The sequence below is a fragment of the Eurosta solidaginis genome, chromosome 3 (assembly GCF_040869045.1).
Source record: "Eurosta solidaginis isolate ZX-2024a chromosome 3, ASM4086904v1, whole genome shotgun sequence".
NCBI lineage: Eukaryota > Metazoa > Arthropoda > Insecta > Diptera > Tephritidae > Eurosta > Eurosta solidaginis.
This window is the reverse complement of record NC_090321.1, coordinates 176,000,958-176,021,897: the sequence shown is the minus strand read 5'-3', so window position 1 is coordinate 176,021,897 and position 20,940 is coordinate 176,000,958. Positions and strand designations below refer to the sequence as shown.

Sequence of the window (20,940 nt, the reverse complement as noted above, 5' to 3'; positions counted from 1 at the left end):
TTCTAAGGTGTTAATATCAGTTGCCACTTTCTGCCACTAACTATGTTTTGCGAGAGTTTTCTGATAGCGTCACACTGATAAATTATTGTCGTATGTTATATGGGCTCACATGTAACATACGACATTATTCTATCCAGTCGACGATATGCAAATGTAAACTTTTGTTTGTGTTTGCTGTTTTATTATTGTTATGTATGCAAGACCTTTTAATAACTTTAATTTCTTTATTTAATCCTATTAAACATTGTATTTGCAATAGACACATCTTACCACTTTTCCCCCACATCTACGTACTTTTTGTATGCATGCGGTGAAAGTGGGTGGTTATGGGTGGTATGAAGGTATCACCCGCACCAATTTTATGAAGAAATAATTCTCACATATTTGTAAAGCCGTGACCAAAGTTTCACGTTGATATCTCTACTGGAAGTATTTTTGGCCTCCAACTCCATATAAGACCGACCAGTGTGCATCGTATCGGTTAAATGTTAGGCAAAAGTGTAAGCAAAAGCCAGCTGTCGTGTATTTACAATAGATTTTTTCGATTTGTTTTAGGAAATATTCATAATTATAGATATAAATGGGAGTAAATCGCTATTACCTATCCCTATTCTATCTATTACCTGTCCTCTCTGGATTATTAGGATAGGAAGAAGATATGAAGCCCCTAATGTTTTTTTTTCAGAGGAGGAAGCATCGAAAGCATTGAAGTCAGTGTAGGACTCGTTCTGCACTAAATCTCCTACCGTCGCAAGTACCGATCTTCCGGCATTACCGTCAAGAAGAGATCTTATCTAAAATCCGTGCGTTCTTCTTTTAAATTATTATCACCTGAGATCTGTATTAGATAGATGGAGAGGATTATCTCCAATCCATCTCATGTTCTTTTTTTCGTTGCCGCTGGTCTCACGTGCCTCAGCTGATCCTGATTAAACGATTAATCAGCACTGCTTCTTAGGCTTATAGATCGATAGGACACATTCCTGCGATTACCAGGGCTGCTTTATTTTATAAAGTTTCGAAGGGGCCTTTTCATAAGCGTACTCTAGGTGGGTTCTGTCTATCACAATGCCCAAATACTTTACTATTATCGACGTGTCGAGGTCATGGTTGCAAATTTTAGTAGTGATCCTGTCTACCAGGTATGTAGGGCGATAATACTTGTCCTTTTGGTCGCTCTTTTTTTGAAAAGCACTTTTACTAGGATTACCTATAAATGAACTATTTATGTACGAACGTGATGGAAGAATATATTTTTTTGTTATAACTACAATAGAGCAGTACGAGCTTCTAGCATACATCTACACAGTTCGACGACCAATATTCCATCGGCCATGCTGGCAGTGTTATGTTATGCGAACAAATGAAAATACACCGGCCTCGAAAGTGTTTCTTTTGGCATCTATCGGGAAAGATCTGGAGGACACTTATTTGCGAGAAGGTCTCAATTATTTTGGACAAGAAAAAACCTGTGTTTTGTAGAACAGGATCAAACTTTCCTGGAGAAATTAAAGTAAATTAATAAGAAGAAGCCGTTTACATGAAATCATAAATGCAGATGCCACTCTCTTAGTTTAAAAAAAATTTGCACTGTTTTCTTCATAATGGTATGTGTCGGAATTTGGCATGAAAAAAGTTGACAGCTCAATCATATTTAAATTGCATTACTTTCTAGTTCTAGACCTGAGGCTACGTTAGGTACAATTTGCTTCGATCACATACATGTGTATGTATGTATGTAGAATATGAGTGTTTGCTTAACTCCTGGCAATTATGTCGTGGTCCATAGATTGCGAACGACTAACACAGCACACCAGACAATCCGCAAATATGGGCTCATGTCAACGATTTATGGCAGACGATGTATACAACGTACACAAACATGCTATTGTATAACTTTTGTCCTCAGGCTCTATTGCTTGCCAAGTACATTTACATAAGTATAAGTTTGAATATTCGTTTGCCTATTTCAATCCAAATGCAGCAACGTCAATTGGCCTATGTGAATTTGCCTAGCTTTAGCGGTAATATGGCGCATAAACCGAAAGGCGCGCCAATAGATAGCCATCGCATAGTTGAAAAAACAGCTCATTCTTATGTTCAACTAGAACGTCGTAGTTTTGTGCTTGACTAGACATCACATGTGATATCGGGACTAATAATACACATTTGAAAAAAAGCCTTCCGATCTCAAAAATTGTGTTAAATTAGATAAATATTTTACGATACGATATGTTTAGGATATCTGCACCCGCTGGTCATGCGTTGGAAGTTATGAAAAGCTTGACAAGGGGAGGATCGGTACACAAACTGTCGGAACAAGTGTCTTAGGCCGGGTTTTTCAGCGCGAGTTTAAACTCCAGTTAAAATTGACCAGAATTTAACCTTGCCACTTCGGCCGCTTAAGCTGAGATGAGCAGCAAAATTTTATGTTATCAAACAAAGTGACAAGGCTAAACTCTAGTCCGCTTTAAATAGGGTTTGAACTCGCACTGAAAAACGAGGCATTAGGCGCAGATTCTAAGCATCAAAAAATGCAGGGTTAAAGTCCTGCCAAGCTTAACTAAAAGGCTAAAATCGCACTGATAATTTGGGTCTTAAAGGCTCCTTAATTGTGTTTCATTATGAAATCGGGGCGAAATATTTAGTCCCGAACTAATCCCTAAATTCGACTACCTTATGATTCGTATTTGTTTGTCCGTATCTGCATATATTTATATTTAACTGCCACTGCGCTGCGGTCAATTGTTGCGGTGACATTTTTATTAAATTATTGAAGAAAATTGTTGACTTGTGCTCTTAATTGTTATTAACTGGACAATTCTTGTTCGTTGGCTAGTTTGTTGTTCATTCATTTATTTATTCGTCTTGTTGTTGCTGTCATGTCGATACATTTCTTGGTTGTTTTTTTGAACTAAAATAGCTGGTTTTTGTTGTTGTTCTGTGGTGTGGTGTCATCGATTGACACTTCCCTTCATTGATTGTGACAAATGTTAGGCTCTTAATATGGTCAAATGTGTTAATTGGTGGTGCAATGTGTGAGGAATAATAATTTGATTAGATACAAGAACTGCTAATAATGCTATCCAGCTTTTTTACGGAAATTTGTATGATATCGGAGTACCTCCACTCCCCTTTGTTTTTCCCTCGTTGTTGCTGTTTTTGTTGTAGCGATAAAGATACTCCCCGAAGGTTTTGAGGAGTGTTTTCAATGTTCTTTGCCGGGTATAGATCCGGAAGTTCCGGTAAGAAGCACCATTAACGTATACGCCCGACCATCTCGGGAACGATCTTATTTTACCACATTGAATCTTGTAAGCCATCCCGCCCCATCCCCTATTTCTACATATAAGAGATTTGGGGTCGCCAAAGTTCCTCCTGCTTAGGAACAAGATTTGCCACGGGTAGGTGAGGTTGAAAATTGGGATGGAGAAGCTATAAATTGTGCTGGCAACCCCTTGAAAAGATTGCCATACACAACTGTTACAGGTATATTCTAAACCCATTAACGCGGCTGGCTGCTCTTCAGTTGTCGAACAAATTGTTTCACTTTTTCCCCCATCCAATCCTGAAACGTATTGATATATGCAAATGAAAGCTACCATATGCCAACTTTCTGCGTCAGCATACTTTCGATATACATACAAACACATTTACATGGAAAAAGCTTATGTTTCATTGTCTTAGCCTGACAAACTGATTTTCTTGGGCCTAATTTGCGAAGTGTTAGTTCTACCGAACATGCTTCCTAAACTCAGAGAGATGCGATCGCATCGTCAACGTCAATGTTACTTTTATTCAGCATTGAGACGGGTTACAGTCGTTGCGGCAATCAGGTAAGGTTCTGTTATGAACCAGAATCTATATTATCAAATAACGTTAACCTCTTCGCAAGCACCAGCTGGTTTTTGGGACCACCTTGCTTACTGGTAGCGGGAGTCTTCTTATGCCAACGAAGGACATAAACACATTATATGCTTAAACGTTTCATTCTGCAGCAATCACTTTCTATATCTGCAATCACTGGCCAGATCTAAATTATGCGCGTTTAATGCGAAAAGGCAATGACTTGTAAGAACGCCCATCATGAGCCTTCAGTCCCTTCTTTTTAATGATAAGACTTAAACATAATCTTCCAGCCTTTCGCTGGGTTTCACGTCTCTCCTCCTGAGTTGATCATGTGCAACTCTGGCCTCCTTTTTATCTCACTCAATCTATTGGGATAGCTACCGAATTTTCAATGGTTGCACTCTCCAGAGAACCCAATATATGTATATTTAAATTCCTCCCTGCCCTTGTTCTTTTCAGGGCTTTTCTGCACTCTAAGACACTTATAGACTGCCACTGTGATGCTTTGATTACGTCTAACATATCAGCCTGAAGGCCATTGAAGTATCTGGCTCATTGTACAATGTGGTCATTACTGGCTGAGCACATTATACCGCAGACCACACCCTTTTCATTAGTTTGAATCCATCTTACGCCATTTCTGATGGCCTTGCTATACCCTTCCACCATCTTAGAGCCATAAGATCCCAATCAGAGCGCAGGGATGATGTCAGGTAGTCTGTCTGACCAACGTAAAACAAAGCCGAAACAATAAGCTAATATAATAGCTATATGTGTTAACGGCCACTAGATCTACAGGCGGTGTGTTCATAATTTTGTACAGTTTGTTATGGATATCGCATTTTCGATGGAAGTAAGGAAGGCGGTCGGCATGATGTGGTGGTGCACATTGGCTAGTCATTGTCGGCTGGGGCGGGTCCTTGCCAACCTTACTGTTCCTGCGCCATAAACAGAAAAAAAGTCATATCATGCCTATCAAACTAGCAGCTGTCAAGTTCAAAAAATAACCGACAGAAGCGCAGAGACCGACTCAAAACGCTTATAATTCAAAATAAAACAACATCCGGCCGAACCGGACGTAGGCTTGCTTATCATCGAAAGTGAATTTGGTTTTGATTGTTAATTAGGATTATAGAAGAAAACTGAGTCTGTTTAGATGTTGATTTTGTAAGATAATATTCCTTGCAAACGTTCTGACATAAAACCTAGATACATAAATTCAAAGAATTAGGTACTCAGACGTTGCATACATCAATTTCACATTTCAGGTTGATAGAGCGAGAGCTAAGGTCATCTCGATACAACTGTGATCATGATAGTTTGAAACCTTGTTTTTAAAATAATAGTCTGAAGACAGTTGACTTGAAGTCGAAACACCGGATCCTGTCGCTTCGATCGCAGCCCGACTGGTCTACATTGGTCAACTTCAAAATCAACTCAATTCTTCCTTTGGTTCCCTTTTCCTTTGAACTTGGTGTAAAAGCGTTTAAAGGTTACTGCCAATGTGATTTGGGAAGTTAGTTGCTAACTGGTTGGAGCAAAAAAAAAACTTTCTAGAACATTGATCAAAGTTGCATCAATTGGCCGACTACTCATAATTTCCTCACCTACTATACAAATTTACTTATCACTATTACATTGTATGTCTGTGTTGCTATTGTTCTGCACCGCACTGTAGGTGCTTGCGACCTTTGCACTTATCTAGGCCCTGGCCGAAATACCTACTCCGAAAAAAAAAATATTGGTTGCTAGGTTAGAGGAAGGCCCTAGATGTAACCAGTAAGAAAGGGAGGGGTACCTAAAAAAAATTTTGGTATTTTATTTTAGTTTGTTTTGCGGTAGTTTATTTTATTTTATTCTGTTTTATTTGAGTTTTATTTCTTTTCTTTATTTTATTTATGTTAGGTTATTTCCTTTAGTCTATTTTATTTCAATTACTTTGTTTTAGGTCAGGTAACTTTATCCTGATTTAATATTCATTTTTGTTTGATTTTACCATTACTTTCATTTTAACGTATTTTCCCCCTCCTTTTCCCCTTTTCCCAGCTATAAACATTTCCTTGTCAATAATTTATATTTTCATCCAAAAAAGCTTTTATGTTAACTTAGCAAAATTTCGCAACGGTAAGAACCTGTATGCACCTATAAATTCATTCTTCTCTAGAGTACCAATTCATCCGTGATTTAGACTAATAGCTATGTATGCTTATCTAGGTAGTAGGCCGTGCGTCAATCGCGTAGACCTACTTATGCGGTTTTCGAGATAACTTAATAACCAAGTTAACGTTTATAACGCACATAATGTATAGTTTGAAAATAATTTTTTTTTTTTGCAATTTTCTTTTAGTGTATTCCTAGTAAATATATATTCAGTTAAAACTTAAACTTTTAAATTTGTGGTAAATCATACTCCTTGAAGAAATTGGTTTACATATTCAGGTAAAACGTAAACTTTAAAAAAAAAAAATGTAAGGCGCGATAACCTCCGAAGAGATCTAAGGCCGAGCTTCTCTTCCAATTTGCGTCGTGCTCCTCTTGATTTTCCCTACAAATTGGCCGGACGGGACCTACATGATTTTATGCCGACTCCGAACGGCATCTGCAAGGCAGATGAGTTTTCACTGAGAGCTTTTCATGGCAGAAATACACCCGGAGCGCTTGCCAAACACTGCCGAGGGGCGACCCCGCTTAGAAAAATTTTCTTCTAATTGAAAAACCTTATTTCTAAAATTTTTGATGTTGCTTTGCCCGGAGTTTTAACCCAGGGCATCCGGTGTGGTAGGCGGAGCACGCTACCATCACACCACGGTGGCCGCCGAAAACTTTTAAATGTATAGTAAATCATACTCATTAACGAAATCGTTTTACATATTCAGGTAAAACGTAAACTTTTAAATTTATAGTAAATCATACTCATTAACGAAATCGTTTTGCATTTAACAGTCAGTGCTGGTATTGTTTTGTTTTTTTTTCTTGCTTCTAAATTAATTAAACTTCTTTAACTTAACTTTACGTTACGTCTACATTTTTAACTTTGCAACAAGTGGATGCTGCTTGCTCTCTTTAACTTAGGTATATGCATGTATGTATGTATTACGTGTTAAGATTCTATACTAGGGTTGTAGCCTTAAATTTTAATATGTTTGTATATTAATACTATACGTTGTTGCAGAGTCAAAAAATGAAAGAACAAGGTTGAGAGTACAAATACGTATATTTAGTCAGTATCGGAACGAACTCACCGCTTTAACCGCAGATATTCGTTCGTAATCGGGATGGCCGCAGACCTATGTTCGCGGCCTTGCGGTTGTTGTTGTAGCTGGTATTGTTACGCTGGGATTGTTGTAGCCGGTATGGTCGTAGCTGATATGGTTGCGGCTAGTATTGTTGTCGGTGGTACCGCCTGTTGTTGCTGTTAACATTAGTGGCCGCAGGCCTATGTTCAGCGGCCCTGCTACGTGCGTTGCAGCTGGTGGTGGTGGTACGTCTGGTGGTTGTCGCGCTCGTGGTTGGCGCTATTGAAGGGGTTGGGGGAGGTACTACCGAGGGTGATGCTCGTGGTAATAATGGTCGCGGTTGATGGTGGTTGGCGCGCTGAAATGGTTGTGGTTGTCCTGACGATGGTGATGCTCGTGGTAATAATGGGCGCCGTTGGTGGTGTTTGGCGCGCTGAAATGGTTGTGGTTGTCCTGACGATGGTGATGCTCGTGGTAATAATGGGCGCCGTTGGTGGTGGTTGGCGCGTTGAAATGGTTGTGGTTGCTGGTGGTTGTGGCAAGTATGCGCGTTATCAAAAATGATTGCGTCGCGTTGATTTTGATAGTGAACGGGAGGGTTGGTTCTACGCCCCAGATCCCAATTGACACCTACTGTTTCCTGGCGATGTATAGATTTAGGGCGTCTGGGTTTCAGGCATGGCGCGACAGGGACGAAACTTGATAGGTCTAATGCCTCAATATAATGTACGAATTCTTATCAAAATCGGTTCTCAGGTCCAGGTTGCCGATTAAAATTATTTAAGTGCTCCTCGAAAATATCTTCTGCGTACGGTTACCCTTGCCCAGCTTTTGCAAAATGCTTTTACCATCTTGTAGCCAAATAAGTGAACCACGCAAGAATTGGAAAACAGTAGTGCCTGCGTTGTTTTATTAGCCGTAGCAAAATGTGTGAATCAATATGAAATAGAAAAAGAAATGTAGTGCCTGCGCTGTTTCGTCAGCTTCTAGCAAGAATAGTGAGTCACATATGAAATTGAAAAATTGTAGTGCGTGCGATGCCTTGTCCGCTTGTAACAAAATGTGTGAATCAATATGGAATTGAAAAATTGTAGTTGCACATCACTTGTTTGTGCTGATCACCATAACCATGGAAGCGCACCATCCATGTCTTGGTCAAATCCACCACTTATTCGTGAAATTATTTTAGCATTCTCAGTATAATCTTTCTATGTGTTAGATTGCTGTTTCCAATGCCACTTACACGCAATAAAAATTTAGCTTGACCACTTACTTGCACCTTACTTAAATTTATTAAATTTATTTTGTTGACTCAGCCTTGGTAGTACCGGGAAGAAAAAACCCCAACCTCTCGAGTCGAATCCAGCAGAAAAAGAAAAAACCCAAGCCCGCTTCCGTATATGATTCCGCTATCTATCCCACCGATCAATCGATACTTCGATGTTTTTATCGGTTCGTTCAACCCACGGTTGGCTCATGTCCCTGTCACACATACCATGTTCCGATTTTAAAGTCGTCGTGTTGATGATAGGCGTATGGGATTTAGGGGAAACAACTTTTGTGTCGTGAGAGAATAGTGACTACCAAGGTGTTGATTATGTTTTACTTTTGCCATCTCTTTGTGGCAATCTTTGTACCAGTGAAAATACAAAAAAAACATAGAACCAGCTGATGAGATGAATTACCCAGCAAAGTGTTGAACCACCCCAGGCAACCATGAGTGAGGGTGAATCCTAGCCCTTTTCCTATCCTCCGCCAACTGGTACGTTCCAATGGTGACTCTCCCAAGTGGACCATAACAAGTTTTTGTGTGGGAGCGATTTTAAATGTCCCATAATTCTAATCATTGTTAGTCTGCATACTCACACTAATTAATTAGTATATGCTTTTTTATGTGGTTGTACATCAAACAAGCACTCCCCATAAATGGCTGTGTATACCTTACTTACTTACTTAATTGGCGCTTAACCGTCTAAACGGTTATGGCCGTCCAACAAGGCGCGCCAGTCGCTCCTTCGCTCCGCCAACCGGCGCCAATTGGTCACACCAAGGGAGTTTAAATCGTTTTCCACCTGGTCCTTCCAACGGAGTGGGGGCCGCCCTCTACCTCTGCTTCCATAGGCGGGTTCCGATAGAAACACTTTCTTGGCCGGAGCATCATCTTTCATTCGCATAACATGGCCTAGCCAGCGCAGCCGCTGCGTTTTAATTCGCTGGACTATGTTGATGTCTGCGTATAGCTCGTACAGCTCATCATTAAATCTTCTTCGGTACTCGCCATCGCCACCGCGTAGAGGTCCATAAATCTTTCGAAGAACTTTTCTCTCGAACACTCCCAAAGCCGCTTCATCTGCTGTTGTCATGGTCCATGCTTCTGCCCCATATAGCATGACGGGTACGATAAGTGACTTGTAGAGTATGATTTTCGTTCGCCGAGAGAGGACTTTACTTTTCAATTGCCTACCTAGTCCAAAGTAGCATTTATTGGCAAGATTGATTCTTCGCTGGATTTCAGCTCTGATGTTGTTGCTAATGTTGATGCTGGTTCCCAAATAAACGAAGTCTTTTACTATTTCGAAATTATGGCTGCCAACAGTAGCGTGGTTGCCAAGGCGCATATGCGCTGACTCTTTGCTCGATGACAGCAGGTACTTCGTTTTGTCCTCATTCACCATCAAACCCATCTTTACCGCTTCTTTTTCCAGCTTGGAGTAAGCAGAACTAACAGCGCGGGTGTTTAGGCCGATGATATCAATGTCATCAGCATATGCCAGTAATTGCACGCTTTTATAGTATATTGTTCCAGTGCGGTTAAGTTCTGCAGCTAGTATAATTTTCTCCAGCATCAAATTAAAGAAATCGCACGATAGGGGGTCACCCTGTCTGAAACCTCGTTTAGTTTCGAACGGCTCGGAGAGGTCCTTCCCAATTCTGACTGAGCTTATGGTGTTGCTCAACGTCATTTTGCACAGCCGTATAAGTTTTGCGGGGAAACCAAATTCAGACATAGCGGCATATAGGCAGCTCCTTTTCGTGCTGTCGAAGGCGGCTTTAAAGTCGACGAAGAGGTGATTTGTGTCGATTCTCTTTTCACGGGTTTTTTCCAAGATTTGGCGCATTGTGAAAATCTGGTCGATGGTAGATTTACCAGGTCTGAAGCCGCACTGATAAGGTCCAATCAGCCGGTTCACGGTGGGCTTCAATCTTTCGCACAATACACTTGAAAGGACCTTATATGCGATATTAAGAAGGCTGATTCCACGATAGTTGGTGCATTTTGCAGTATCCCCCTTCTTGTGGACTGGGCAAAGAACACTTAGATTCCAACCGTCGGGCATGCTTTCGTCCGCCCATATTTTGCTAAGAAGCTGCTGCATGCGCCTTACCAACTCCTCGCCGCCGAACTTGAATAGCTCCGCAGGCAATCCATCAGCGCCCACGGCCTTGTTGTTTTTCAATCTGGTTATTGCTATTCTAACTTCGTCATAATCGGGCGGGGGGACATATATTCCATCATCATCGATTGCGGGATCGGGTTCTTCATCTCTGCGCGGTGAATTGCTGCCTCCATTTAGGAGAGCAGAGAAGTGTTCCCTCCATAATCTAAGCACTCTCTGGACATCAGTTACAAGGTCGCCGTTTTCATTCCTACAGGAGTTTGCCCCGGTCTTAAAACCTTCCGTCTGTCGCCGTATTTTTTGGTAGAATTTTCGGGCGTTATTCCTGGTGGCTAGCAGCTCAAGCTCCTCGCACTCACGCCTTTCTGCTTCTGCTTTTTTCTTCCTGAAAAGGCGTCTCGCTTCCCTTTTCAACTCACGATAGCGTTCACACACTCCTCTTGTCGCGCTCGCTTTTAACGTAGCCCTGTAGGCAGCGTCTTTTCTTTCGGTTGCAACGCGGCATTCTTCATCATACCAGTTGTTTTTTCGTGGCCGCCGGTAACCAATTTTTTCCTCGGCGGCAGTATGAAGTGCTTTGGAGATATGCTCCCACTGCTCCTGTATTCCTTCAGGATGAGTTGTGCCCTCAGAGAGCAGGTGTGAGAGTCGAGTTGCGAAATCATTGGCAGTCTGTTGTGATTGAAGCTTTTCGACGTCTAGCTTTCCTTGTGTTTTTTGTTCCTTGTTTTTAGCCGCGCTGAGGCGGGTGCGTATATTGGCTGCAACGAGATAATGGTCCGAATCGATGTTAGGTCCTCGGATCGTTCGCACATCTAAAACACTGGAGGCATGCCGTCCGTCTATCACAACGTGATCGATCTGATTGCGAGTATTTCGATCAGGAGACAGCCATGTAGCTTGATGTATCTTTTTATGCATGAACCTCGTGCTTGATATGACCATGTTTCGAGCACCGGCAAAGTCAAAGCTGTGTATACCTACTCCTAGATATTTTGTACTATGCAACTCCGACTGGGCTATCCCTCCTATGTTATGTTTAGTCCAATTCGAGACCTTATACCTCCTAGCAAACGGGACCAGATCCGTCTTCTTAGCATTGGGCGGTTCGCTATGGCATATCTTAAACTTTTCAGTCGAATAATGTTTTGCGTTTTATACCACGCCCTCAATGAGTATTAGGTGGGCTATTTATGGGACTGGTTGCGTACCCATATGGACTTGAAAAGAGGCGATTAATAGGCTTTTATTGCCTGTGTAAGGCTTACAAGAAAATGTCATCTAGAAATTTGAGTTGAGAACGTAAAGAACTTACTGGTTTATATACATAATGTTCAGGGTGATTGGAGCGTTGGCGAGCACTCTCCGATGGGAATCCATGCGGTGCAGCTCAGTATTCTGTAGAACCTCAGCTGTGTTTGTTGCATATAGGATGACGAGGTGGAGTTATTAAGACATGTGTCATCATGCTTAAGATGCGCAGCTTTTGCAAGAACATGGTTTAAATATCTCAGTAGGGATGTTTTCGAATGCCCGGAGAAAATTTCGTGGATCGATGCTTACCTTAATCAGAATTATATCGTTGTTATGCATAAATTCACTTACTGATCAGAAAGAAGTGTCACAGTAAATTATTACAACGGACCGTTAGTGTTCAAGTGAGTTGTTTCCACCTAATTGAAGCAACGGCCTCCTCACCCTGTCTCTAAATATGAACGCATCTTCAATAACGATGCATCTGAACTCTTTAGCATTCTTGAAAAGCAAGAAAAGGTACAGCGATCTGCCTTCAGCGCAGCCTTCTTCCCGACAACACCAACTCTTATACAAAGCATAATGATGTAACAGCTTACCAAGAAGCTTAAAGAGAACACTTAAAGCGGGACTATACAAATGGTGAATTAAGAAAAATATATGTCCAAAAAAAATAACGAGTATTAAGCTCCGGAGTCATACAAAATCGGGTACGCATAACTTCCTCTTGAACATTGAACAATATAGATTTAGTCAATCAGAACAAAAAATAATGATCGACGCAACAATCGTTACTGGTTGCAAAGCAGACTACTCAAAGTGCGTTTCAAACGAATCGAGTTTCCAACGGGGCTAATCCGACCTAAGCATCCACAATGTCGTATAACAATAAATTCAATTTTAATTTCAACGACATATAAAACATAAATTTTAACACCGTCTTCGCCATCGCCTCCTGTGTACAGTGTACACATTTTCAATTTGGCATAATTCACGTAACAAAGTGAACAATCAAAATCAGTGAGATGGCAGGACAACATAAAGATGTAGAAGCAGTTGAGCAACAGAGTTCTGCTACACTGAAAGAAAAATACTGGTAAAATCAACCGAAATACGGGTCAATTCAACCGAAATTTCTGTCAATTTTTATCCATCGCAACAAGATGTTGAATCAACTGGGTCAATTCAACCGAAATTTCTGTCAATTTTTATCCATCGCAACAAGATGTTGAATCAACTGCGCACATATCGTTGATTCGTAATTGACCGTTTTAGCAGTCAAATGAACAAAAAAAGTTGTTGTGACTGCTTTGTACGAAAGTGCCTATTTTGCCATATACATACATACATACGTAAATATGTGAATACATATATACGCACTTACTAACAGAACTTCAATTGGGCGTACATATTAAACATTATACACTTTATTATTTTGTTTTATTAAACGCACTTTCAACAAATTTTATATATTATAATTTATTTAATTTATAGTTTTGAACTTCGCTTTGCAAATAGAAATGAAAAGAGTAGTCACAAAACTGATTCTCAATTCTTTCAGTTGCAGCTCAGCTCATTCTCAATTTCTTCTCTCGCATGTAGTTGCCACACTTGATTGTTTCGAACAAAACTTTTAGTATAAATGTTTGACATAACATTTTAAATAGAGAACTTGTAAGTTATAGAAAAGTAAAGAATCAAATCGCTAGAAGGTAATTCCCCACTGGAGTAACTTTACATGTAATTCGACAAGTTTAATTTTCGTAACACTTTAAGTTGAAACGATTCCAAAACAACCCAAACTTTTATGTTGTCGGAAACATCAACATTAAAAAAGGATGTTTTTTATGATCTTATTAGATTCGTTCGCGATTCGTAAAAACTTGAACAAAATGTTGACTAACTTTGGAAAAATCCTGTTCGTTGCAACAAGAGGGCGCAATTTTGCATTTCGCTTGGAAGAGAAGTTGCAAAATTGTACCCGATAAATAGGTGTCCCGGTATCTCATAATTTTTTGCACAGTAAATTCAAAAAAGGGTTTTTCGTTTTGTATTGATAACTGAAAAACTAGTTTTTTATGTTTTCCCATTTTGTGTGTTTTTTCGATTTGGTGGTTTTCTTATTTTGGTGTCTTTTTTTTTAACAAGGGGCACCATCATAAGTACAAAGTAGAGAGCGCAGTAAGCGTAAAATTCTCTTTGAAATTTGCTCATGCATTGACTGTTGATCGCTGTTGAAATGACCACTGAGATCAGTTGCGTTAACAGAAAAATGAGTTAGTTGATTAGGAATCTGTCAATTTTACAGAATTTTGTTAACTTAAGAGCGACAATTTCTCTTCTGTTGAAATGACTAAACTAATTTGTTCGCTTGACAAAGAACTCGGTCGAATTAACCATAATTCGATCAATTTCACCGAATCTCCGTTAAGTCAAGAACAACAGAACCGATTTGTTGATTTTACTAGCACCATTTCTTTCAGTGTAGCAGAAAAGCATTATAATGACAAATTTTGTATATGAAAACATAAGAAATTTACGATGCAAGTGCTAGTGGCACCGAAATTAAAGTTAGGACAATCAAGTGAGATTTAACCGATTTAACCGATTCTCCTCCTTTGCTACTTGAAAATAAGGGCTTCCCACTTAGATGTAGTTACTTCTCACATTTGTGACAAGTATTTTGTGAGAGAAGTGAACAACCCTTAAATATTAATAATATTCCCGTATTAAATTTTAATTTTATCATTTCTCTCTTTCACAGATTTAATCTTATTCAATCAAATAAAACAAATACAGCAAGAAGATTTACAACGTCAAAAATACGAAATTCAGCAACAAGAAAAAATTCCTTTTAGAAAAATTCTAATAATAGAAACAAACAAAAATTTGGAAATATGGTGTTGGTATTGAATGGAGTTCTACAGGACGATTGTCCAATGGATACAAACAGTCTATTCCTACAGCACCCTGTATACAGAGATTATGCCCAACAATTACTATCAATACCGACAAAATCAGTGGGTCCAGTGGGTTTATTATATGTGGGCCAACGTGAAATGGCCGCAGCTGCGCCGCACGACAAAAACATCAATATTATTGGCGCTGACGATGCCACAACATGCATTATAGTTGTGGTCAGACATTCAGGTATGTAACGCACATATTATTTACAAAAACATTGAAAGCTTAGACAGTAGTTGAAGCCTTTGTACAAATTGGCTTCATTTTATCCAAGACGTAAGATGATTTTCTTTTCTTTTCTTATTTACTTGATATTCATGTAACAAAAGTATTTCTTATGTCTGCCCAACGTTGATCCTTTTTAATAATTTTCATTTTATTATTATTTTTTTTTGTCATTTTTGATATTACACAGGTTCAGGCGCTGTAGCTTTGGCGCACTTTGATGGCACCGGTGTAGATGAGGCTGTTTGCACAATGGTTGCACGCGTACAAGAGCTGGCCATAGGTTATCCAGAAGGACGTATTGAGTTGCAATTAATTGGTGGCTATCGAGATCCTCAAGGATATGGCGAGGATGTTTTCTATAGCATAATGCGTAAGTAAATTTGTAATGTGTATGTAGTGCAAGTGTTATTTGATGAAATAAGAAAAGAAGCTTGAGCAAATGAAAGAAAGCGAAAGAAGTTATTACAAAGATACATAAGTAAAATATTATCATGGAGTCAGGTCAATATTTAATGTAAACCAAGGACGTGAACCGGATCTGAGCTGATAAACTGTTTTTTTTCTATTAAACAAATGAAGCATTAAGCGAGTCGAAATCGTCCACAAATATTTGATCCGAATCGAAAACCGAACCACTTTTCGTTGCGGTTCAGTGGTTCATTCAATAAATTTTTGATAGATACTTTTACAATTTTATCATTTCATTTTGTCAATTTGTCATTTTCATTCATTCACCACCATGATTCAACTACTCAAGGCGAATCCACAGAAGAATGTCAAGTCAAAAAAAAAATTTCATTGATTTCGATTAATTCTTCTTTGTTCTGTCGTTCGGCTATCTGAAAATGTTTCAACAATGTTGTCCCCGAAAGAGTGTTGTTTTTTGCATTTTTCGGGAGTAAATTGTGCCACTTTTAGTACTTTTTCACATAAACGTATAAGCTGAATACCCATCCCCCACATATTGCGGTAAAATTGGTAAATATACATATCTTGAATTCAACTGGCGAAAGTTTTTGGAGGATCTTCTGATAACGTTTGTATTACCTATTAGAGGGACAAATGTCTTACTTTCTACAAATCAACAAATTTGCTCGAAAGGTGTAAAGATTTTTAGGGATAAAGACATTTGAAAGGATTACTTTCACCATTATTACGACATCAGTAGTCGATCCCGAAACTCATTCTAGTGCCGCAAAAGGCAGTAAAGTTTAACTCAATAATAATAAAAAAAACCTCCGTACATATAAATGCATGACGACTCTTCCTATTATAACCGGTTTGCGAGTGGAAGCTTGAACTGAAGTTGAAGTTGCGCTCAGTTTACATGAGTTTTGATTTTTTTTTAAGCTAACAGTAATTTAAACTCACACTGGTATTTAGTATCCACTTTTGCACTGGCTTTAGGTAGTACAGCTAAGCAACAAAATGCAGTTTTTAATGTCCATTTATTTTTCTACTCCTATTTTTTCAATGCGATTAAAAATGTTACCCTTGTCTAAACGTTGAAAATACACCCGTGCCGTTTCAGATAGCGTACTTGTTCTGTGTTTTTATATTTACTTCACCTGGTCATTGCACCATGACCTCTACTACCCGAGGGGAATCATGTAACAAATATGAATGTGTCCTACAAACATTTAGCAGGCGAGGCTCTCAAGACGCGGAGTTTCTCATGGAACTCATGTGGGGATAGCCTAGAAGGTTCAATATGGTCATATTAAATCGTTCCCCGAGATGGTCGGGCTTGTACCTAAATGGTGCTTGTTATAGTACGTACCGGATCTATGTTCGGCAAAGAACCATCAACATCGATAACGCTCCCCAGAGTTTCTATCGCGACAACATCAACAACATGAACTTGTAAGCTGAGAAATATTTTAAGTGTATATGCACCTTCTTTTCTTGACGTGTTGTTATCGCAAATGATGGTGTTTTATTTAAAAATTCAAAATATCTTTCACAAATTTTAAATATTCAAAAATTGTCTGAAATGGGCTAATATTTTTATCTTTTTGACATTATAGTCCAATTTTTTATGAGACTTGGTGTAATGTAGGTGAAGTCATTCACAAAACCTAACTTTTTAAGCAGATCTATTTTGATTGCTTCATCTTTCGATGGCAATTTTCCTGAGCGGGGTGTATGAAAAGCCTATAAGCTATGCAATCATAATGGACTTCGAGTTATAACCAGTTAAATAAATGTTTCGCCTTTGGGCGTGCCACGGTCTACTTTGGAATACATTTTTCTAAATTGGTCCAAATTACAATCGGTTTAATTTCAAGACGTTAAGCAACCACTTCATTCTACTTCTCATTAATTGATTTACTTTCTTCATTCATTTATTTAGAATCATTCCACAAGCATCATCTTGAAATCGACCTGACTCAAGCCTGCGTCGGTGAGCTAAATACATTACTACGAGGCGACATCAATTTCCCCATAATTTATGGTGTTGGTGTGAATATTAAAACCGGGGAAATATTTCCAGCTACATTCCCTGATCGAGGACCAGATAGACAATTGCGTGATGCACGAAACTTTATGGGTGCCCAAACGGTAAGTGAAAATTAAAAGTATTTATTTTTTTAAATAAATCTTAAAAGCAGTACAAATCCCAAGTTATGATATAAAAACTGCATCAAGCAGCTTTGGAATTGTAGTGTCTCACTATAGTGCCAATCAAAAAAAACTTACAATGCACTGAATATGGGAGACAATCAAGCGAAACGACAATTTCGCTCTACTGGTTATTGTCCATCTCTGAACTAGTGCTAATCAGTTGCCCAGGGGGGGAACAGTTGATAGCCCCACTTGTATGAACAGCGCTCAACTCTGAACTATATGTATTAAATTAATCCACCAAAGGCAACGACTATCTCAGAACCACCTACAACTGAACCAGTTGAGAACGCGTGCTAAAGGTCAGCATAGGGGGTAATTTCCATTTCATAGGACAGCAAAATGTTAAAAGCATTGCGAGGGGACATACTTAGTACTATAGTTTTGCGCTAAGTATACCCGGAAAACAGTTAGCGGCCAAGAGGTATATAATGGCATCGACTGGACAGTAAATTAGATCCTGCTGTTGCTGTTCTAGCAGTGTTTTCCTCATTCAAAAGCACAACCACTGAAGAATATTATGCAATATTCTCCAACGCAAGTCCAAGGAAACTGTTATTCAGCAGTTTTGTATTATAGAGAGGTGGCTGTTAGAAACCCTGGACCCTGGTCTTCGCCACGTTGGGGTTATGGGATGTGATTTCAGGATGAACAACTTTTCCGAACTAACTATGGACGATCTCTCGTCAATGTGCTTGTACATATTGTTACGAATATTAGCAACACTGAGGGGTACTGTCATCTCTAAGCCGATGCTAAGAGTGACTTGTATGCACATCCATAAATCAAACCTTATGTATCTACATCAGGGCTATTCATTTCATAGCACAATTGTGCCCTCTCAATTCACACGCATATGATTCGCTCTGTCGGCGCTTGGCACTTGGCGTAGCAACATCGGTGGTGGGTATCGGCTGATCGGTATCAAAATATGTATGAAAAAAATTATGGGCGATACATATGCTTGTTGTTAGCTCGTTGCTTGCTACTAAGCGACTAAATGAAAAATCAATTCACCCGCATGATTGCGCTCTCACTAATACAGGTGCACTTTCAGTTTTGAATAGCCCTGATCTACATAAACGAATCAATCATTATGTCTACACATATGTACGTACACGCAGCCGAGAAGAGATGCACAAACACATGCAGATATCTTATCTGAGATGCTCCCAAAAGTATGCAATTGTAATTGGGGAAGTGTCGCTCACAAATACACGCGCATATGAGAAGCTATACACGTGCATCTGTAGTTATAATTATATGGCAGTAACTAAGTAAATTCTGGAAGCGCCTAGAAGATGCAACGAGGAAATCACAGAGTATAAAAGCACCAACAGTAGAGGCGCGAAAATCAGTTTCGATTAAGCACGCTATCTGTCGAGCAATAAAAGTGTTATTTTGAAAGGCCATTTGGCATTATTAAATATTGGAGGTATTTATTCAACAGTTTAGTGATTCGAACTTAGCAGAAGGTTGCAAATAAGAGGATTTGCAGTAAATTCTTTACAATTGGTGTCAGAAGAGGAATTGTTGAATAAATTCCGAAGATTGGGAATACAACTTGGACATGGCAAAGTTGAGTGAATTGAGGATCCAGCAACTGAAAAAGCAGTTGGAGGACCGTGGATTGAATACAACCGGCAATAAGGTCGAACTTCAAGCACGGCTACGAGATGTAATGGAGTCGCAAGGAATTGATGTGGACGAGTATGTCTTTTATCCTGATGGAGACGAGACAACAACAAAAATTGAAGAGAAAAACGAAACATCGCAGACAGTTACGAGCACAGACTTGAACATGATTTTGGCTGCAATATCTGCACAAACATCGACAGTAACATCAATGTCGTCGCGTATGTCAGAAATGTCGACACAGATTACATCCAAGATGGAAACTCAACTGGAAGAACAGAAAACATATATGGCATCACAATTGGAAGTACAGGAGGCACGCATTTCAGAAATGTCGTCACAAATGTCGTCCCAACTGAAATCGCAGGAGACACGCATCACATCGAAGATTGAAGCACAATTGGATGAACAGAAAACACACATGGCGTCACAAATTGCAGAACAATTAAAAGAGCAAGAGGCACGCATAACATTACAACTCGAAGCACAGGAAGAGCGTATCTCAACGAAGCTGGAGGCACAGGAAACAAAAGTCTCATCGCATCTGGAGGCTTTTAGTGAACGACAAGATAAAGTGGAGGCCGAGATGGATGCTTTGAAAGATCGTATACAGGAGTTGCAACTAAATCGTCCAGCAGTTTCAGCGAGTAATCCAAACGTAAAAACACCATCCTTTGACGGTTCTGTTCCTTTCCAGGTCTTTAAGCTACAATTTCAGAAGAGCACAACCGTGAACAACTGGAGTGCTGAAGATAAAGTCGCTGAACTCTTCGTAGCATTGAAAGGACCAGCTGCCGAAATCTTACAGACTATTCCAGAGTACGAACGGAACAATTATAACGCATTGATGGCTGCTGTAGAACGACGTTGCGGAAGCGAACACAGGAAACAAATCTACCAAATAGAATTGCAAAACCGCTACCAATTATCTAACGAGACTTTGCAGGAGTTTGCTTCAGACATTGAAAGATTGGCTCATCTTGCAAATGCGGACGCACCTGTGGAATACACTGAAAGGGTTCAGAGTTTTATAAATGGCATACGGGACGTCGAAACAAAGCGAGCTACATACGCAAGCCCAAAGCAAACATTTGCTGAAACGGTATCCTATGTACTGACTCAGGAAAGAGCGTCACTTTTGAGTAAGCCTGCATACAAAGCTCATCGCGTGGAAGTGGAAAGGACAGATTGGGTAGACACAATTTTGGAAGCACTGAAGGGATTACAACAAAAAAATGCCGGAGTTATGAAATGTTTCAAGTGCGGTAACCCAAGTCACATTGCACGTCGTTGCAGCACCGGTCATGGTAGTTCCAACTTCGCTGGTCGTAAACGCAAAGCTGGAGGAGATAAGCAAGAGCGAGTCAAATGTAAAGATCGAGAACTTGCCCCAGCTATTGAATGTCGTGTGATACCTATCTCGCAAGCTGGAAGGAAATCGAGCAGTCTTACCGTCAAAGGAAATGTGGATGGCAAGGAGAGTGAACTGACTGTAGATATAGGCGCATCTCATTCTTTAATCCGATCCGATTTGGTCAACAGGAGAGTAAAGCCATTACCTGGAGCAAGATTGCGTACGGTTACTGGTGAGTATAACCAAGTACAGGGAGAAGTGGTATGTGAAGTTTTAATTGGTTGGGTTGGAGGTCATGGTTCTACACAAATTCGTTGTGGCAGAGATCGTTGATGAAGTCATATTGGGAGTCGATTTCTTAGTTGACTATGACATCAGAATCGATATGCAGAGAAGG

General features: G+C 39.7%; 2 protein-coding genes across 5 annotated transcripts in view; one reads left to right on the top strand and one right to left on the bottom strand.

The window, feature by feature from the left end:
- The window catches only part of LOC137244667 (uncharacterized), a 588,428-nt gene that overhangs the window by 412,506 nt on the left and 154,982 nt on the right, over positions 1 to 20,940 (bottom strand). The gene's annotated exons all lie outside the window — the stretch shown is intronic.
- The window catches only part of Ntan1 (N-terminal amidohydrolase 1), a 380,170-nt gene that overhangs the window by 350,768 nt on the left and 8,462 nt on the right, over positions 1 to 20,940 (top strand). For all 4 annotated transcript variants that reach the window (XM_067773979.1, XM_067773981.1, XM_067773978.1 and 1 more), the window contains 3 exons: positions 14,502 to 14,887; positions 15,117 to 15,299; positions 17,283 to 17,491. In XM_067773979.1, the coding sequence (XP_067630080.1) occupies positions 14,635 to 14,887; positions 15,117 to 15,299; positions 17,283 to 17,491 (645 nt within the window). In that variant the 5' untranslated portion in view covers positions 14,502 to 14,634. The remainder of the gene's footprint in view (positions 1 to 14,501; positions 14,888 to 15,116; positions 15,300 to 17,282; positions 17,492 to 20,940) is intronic.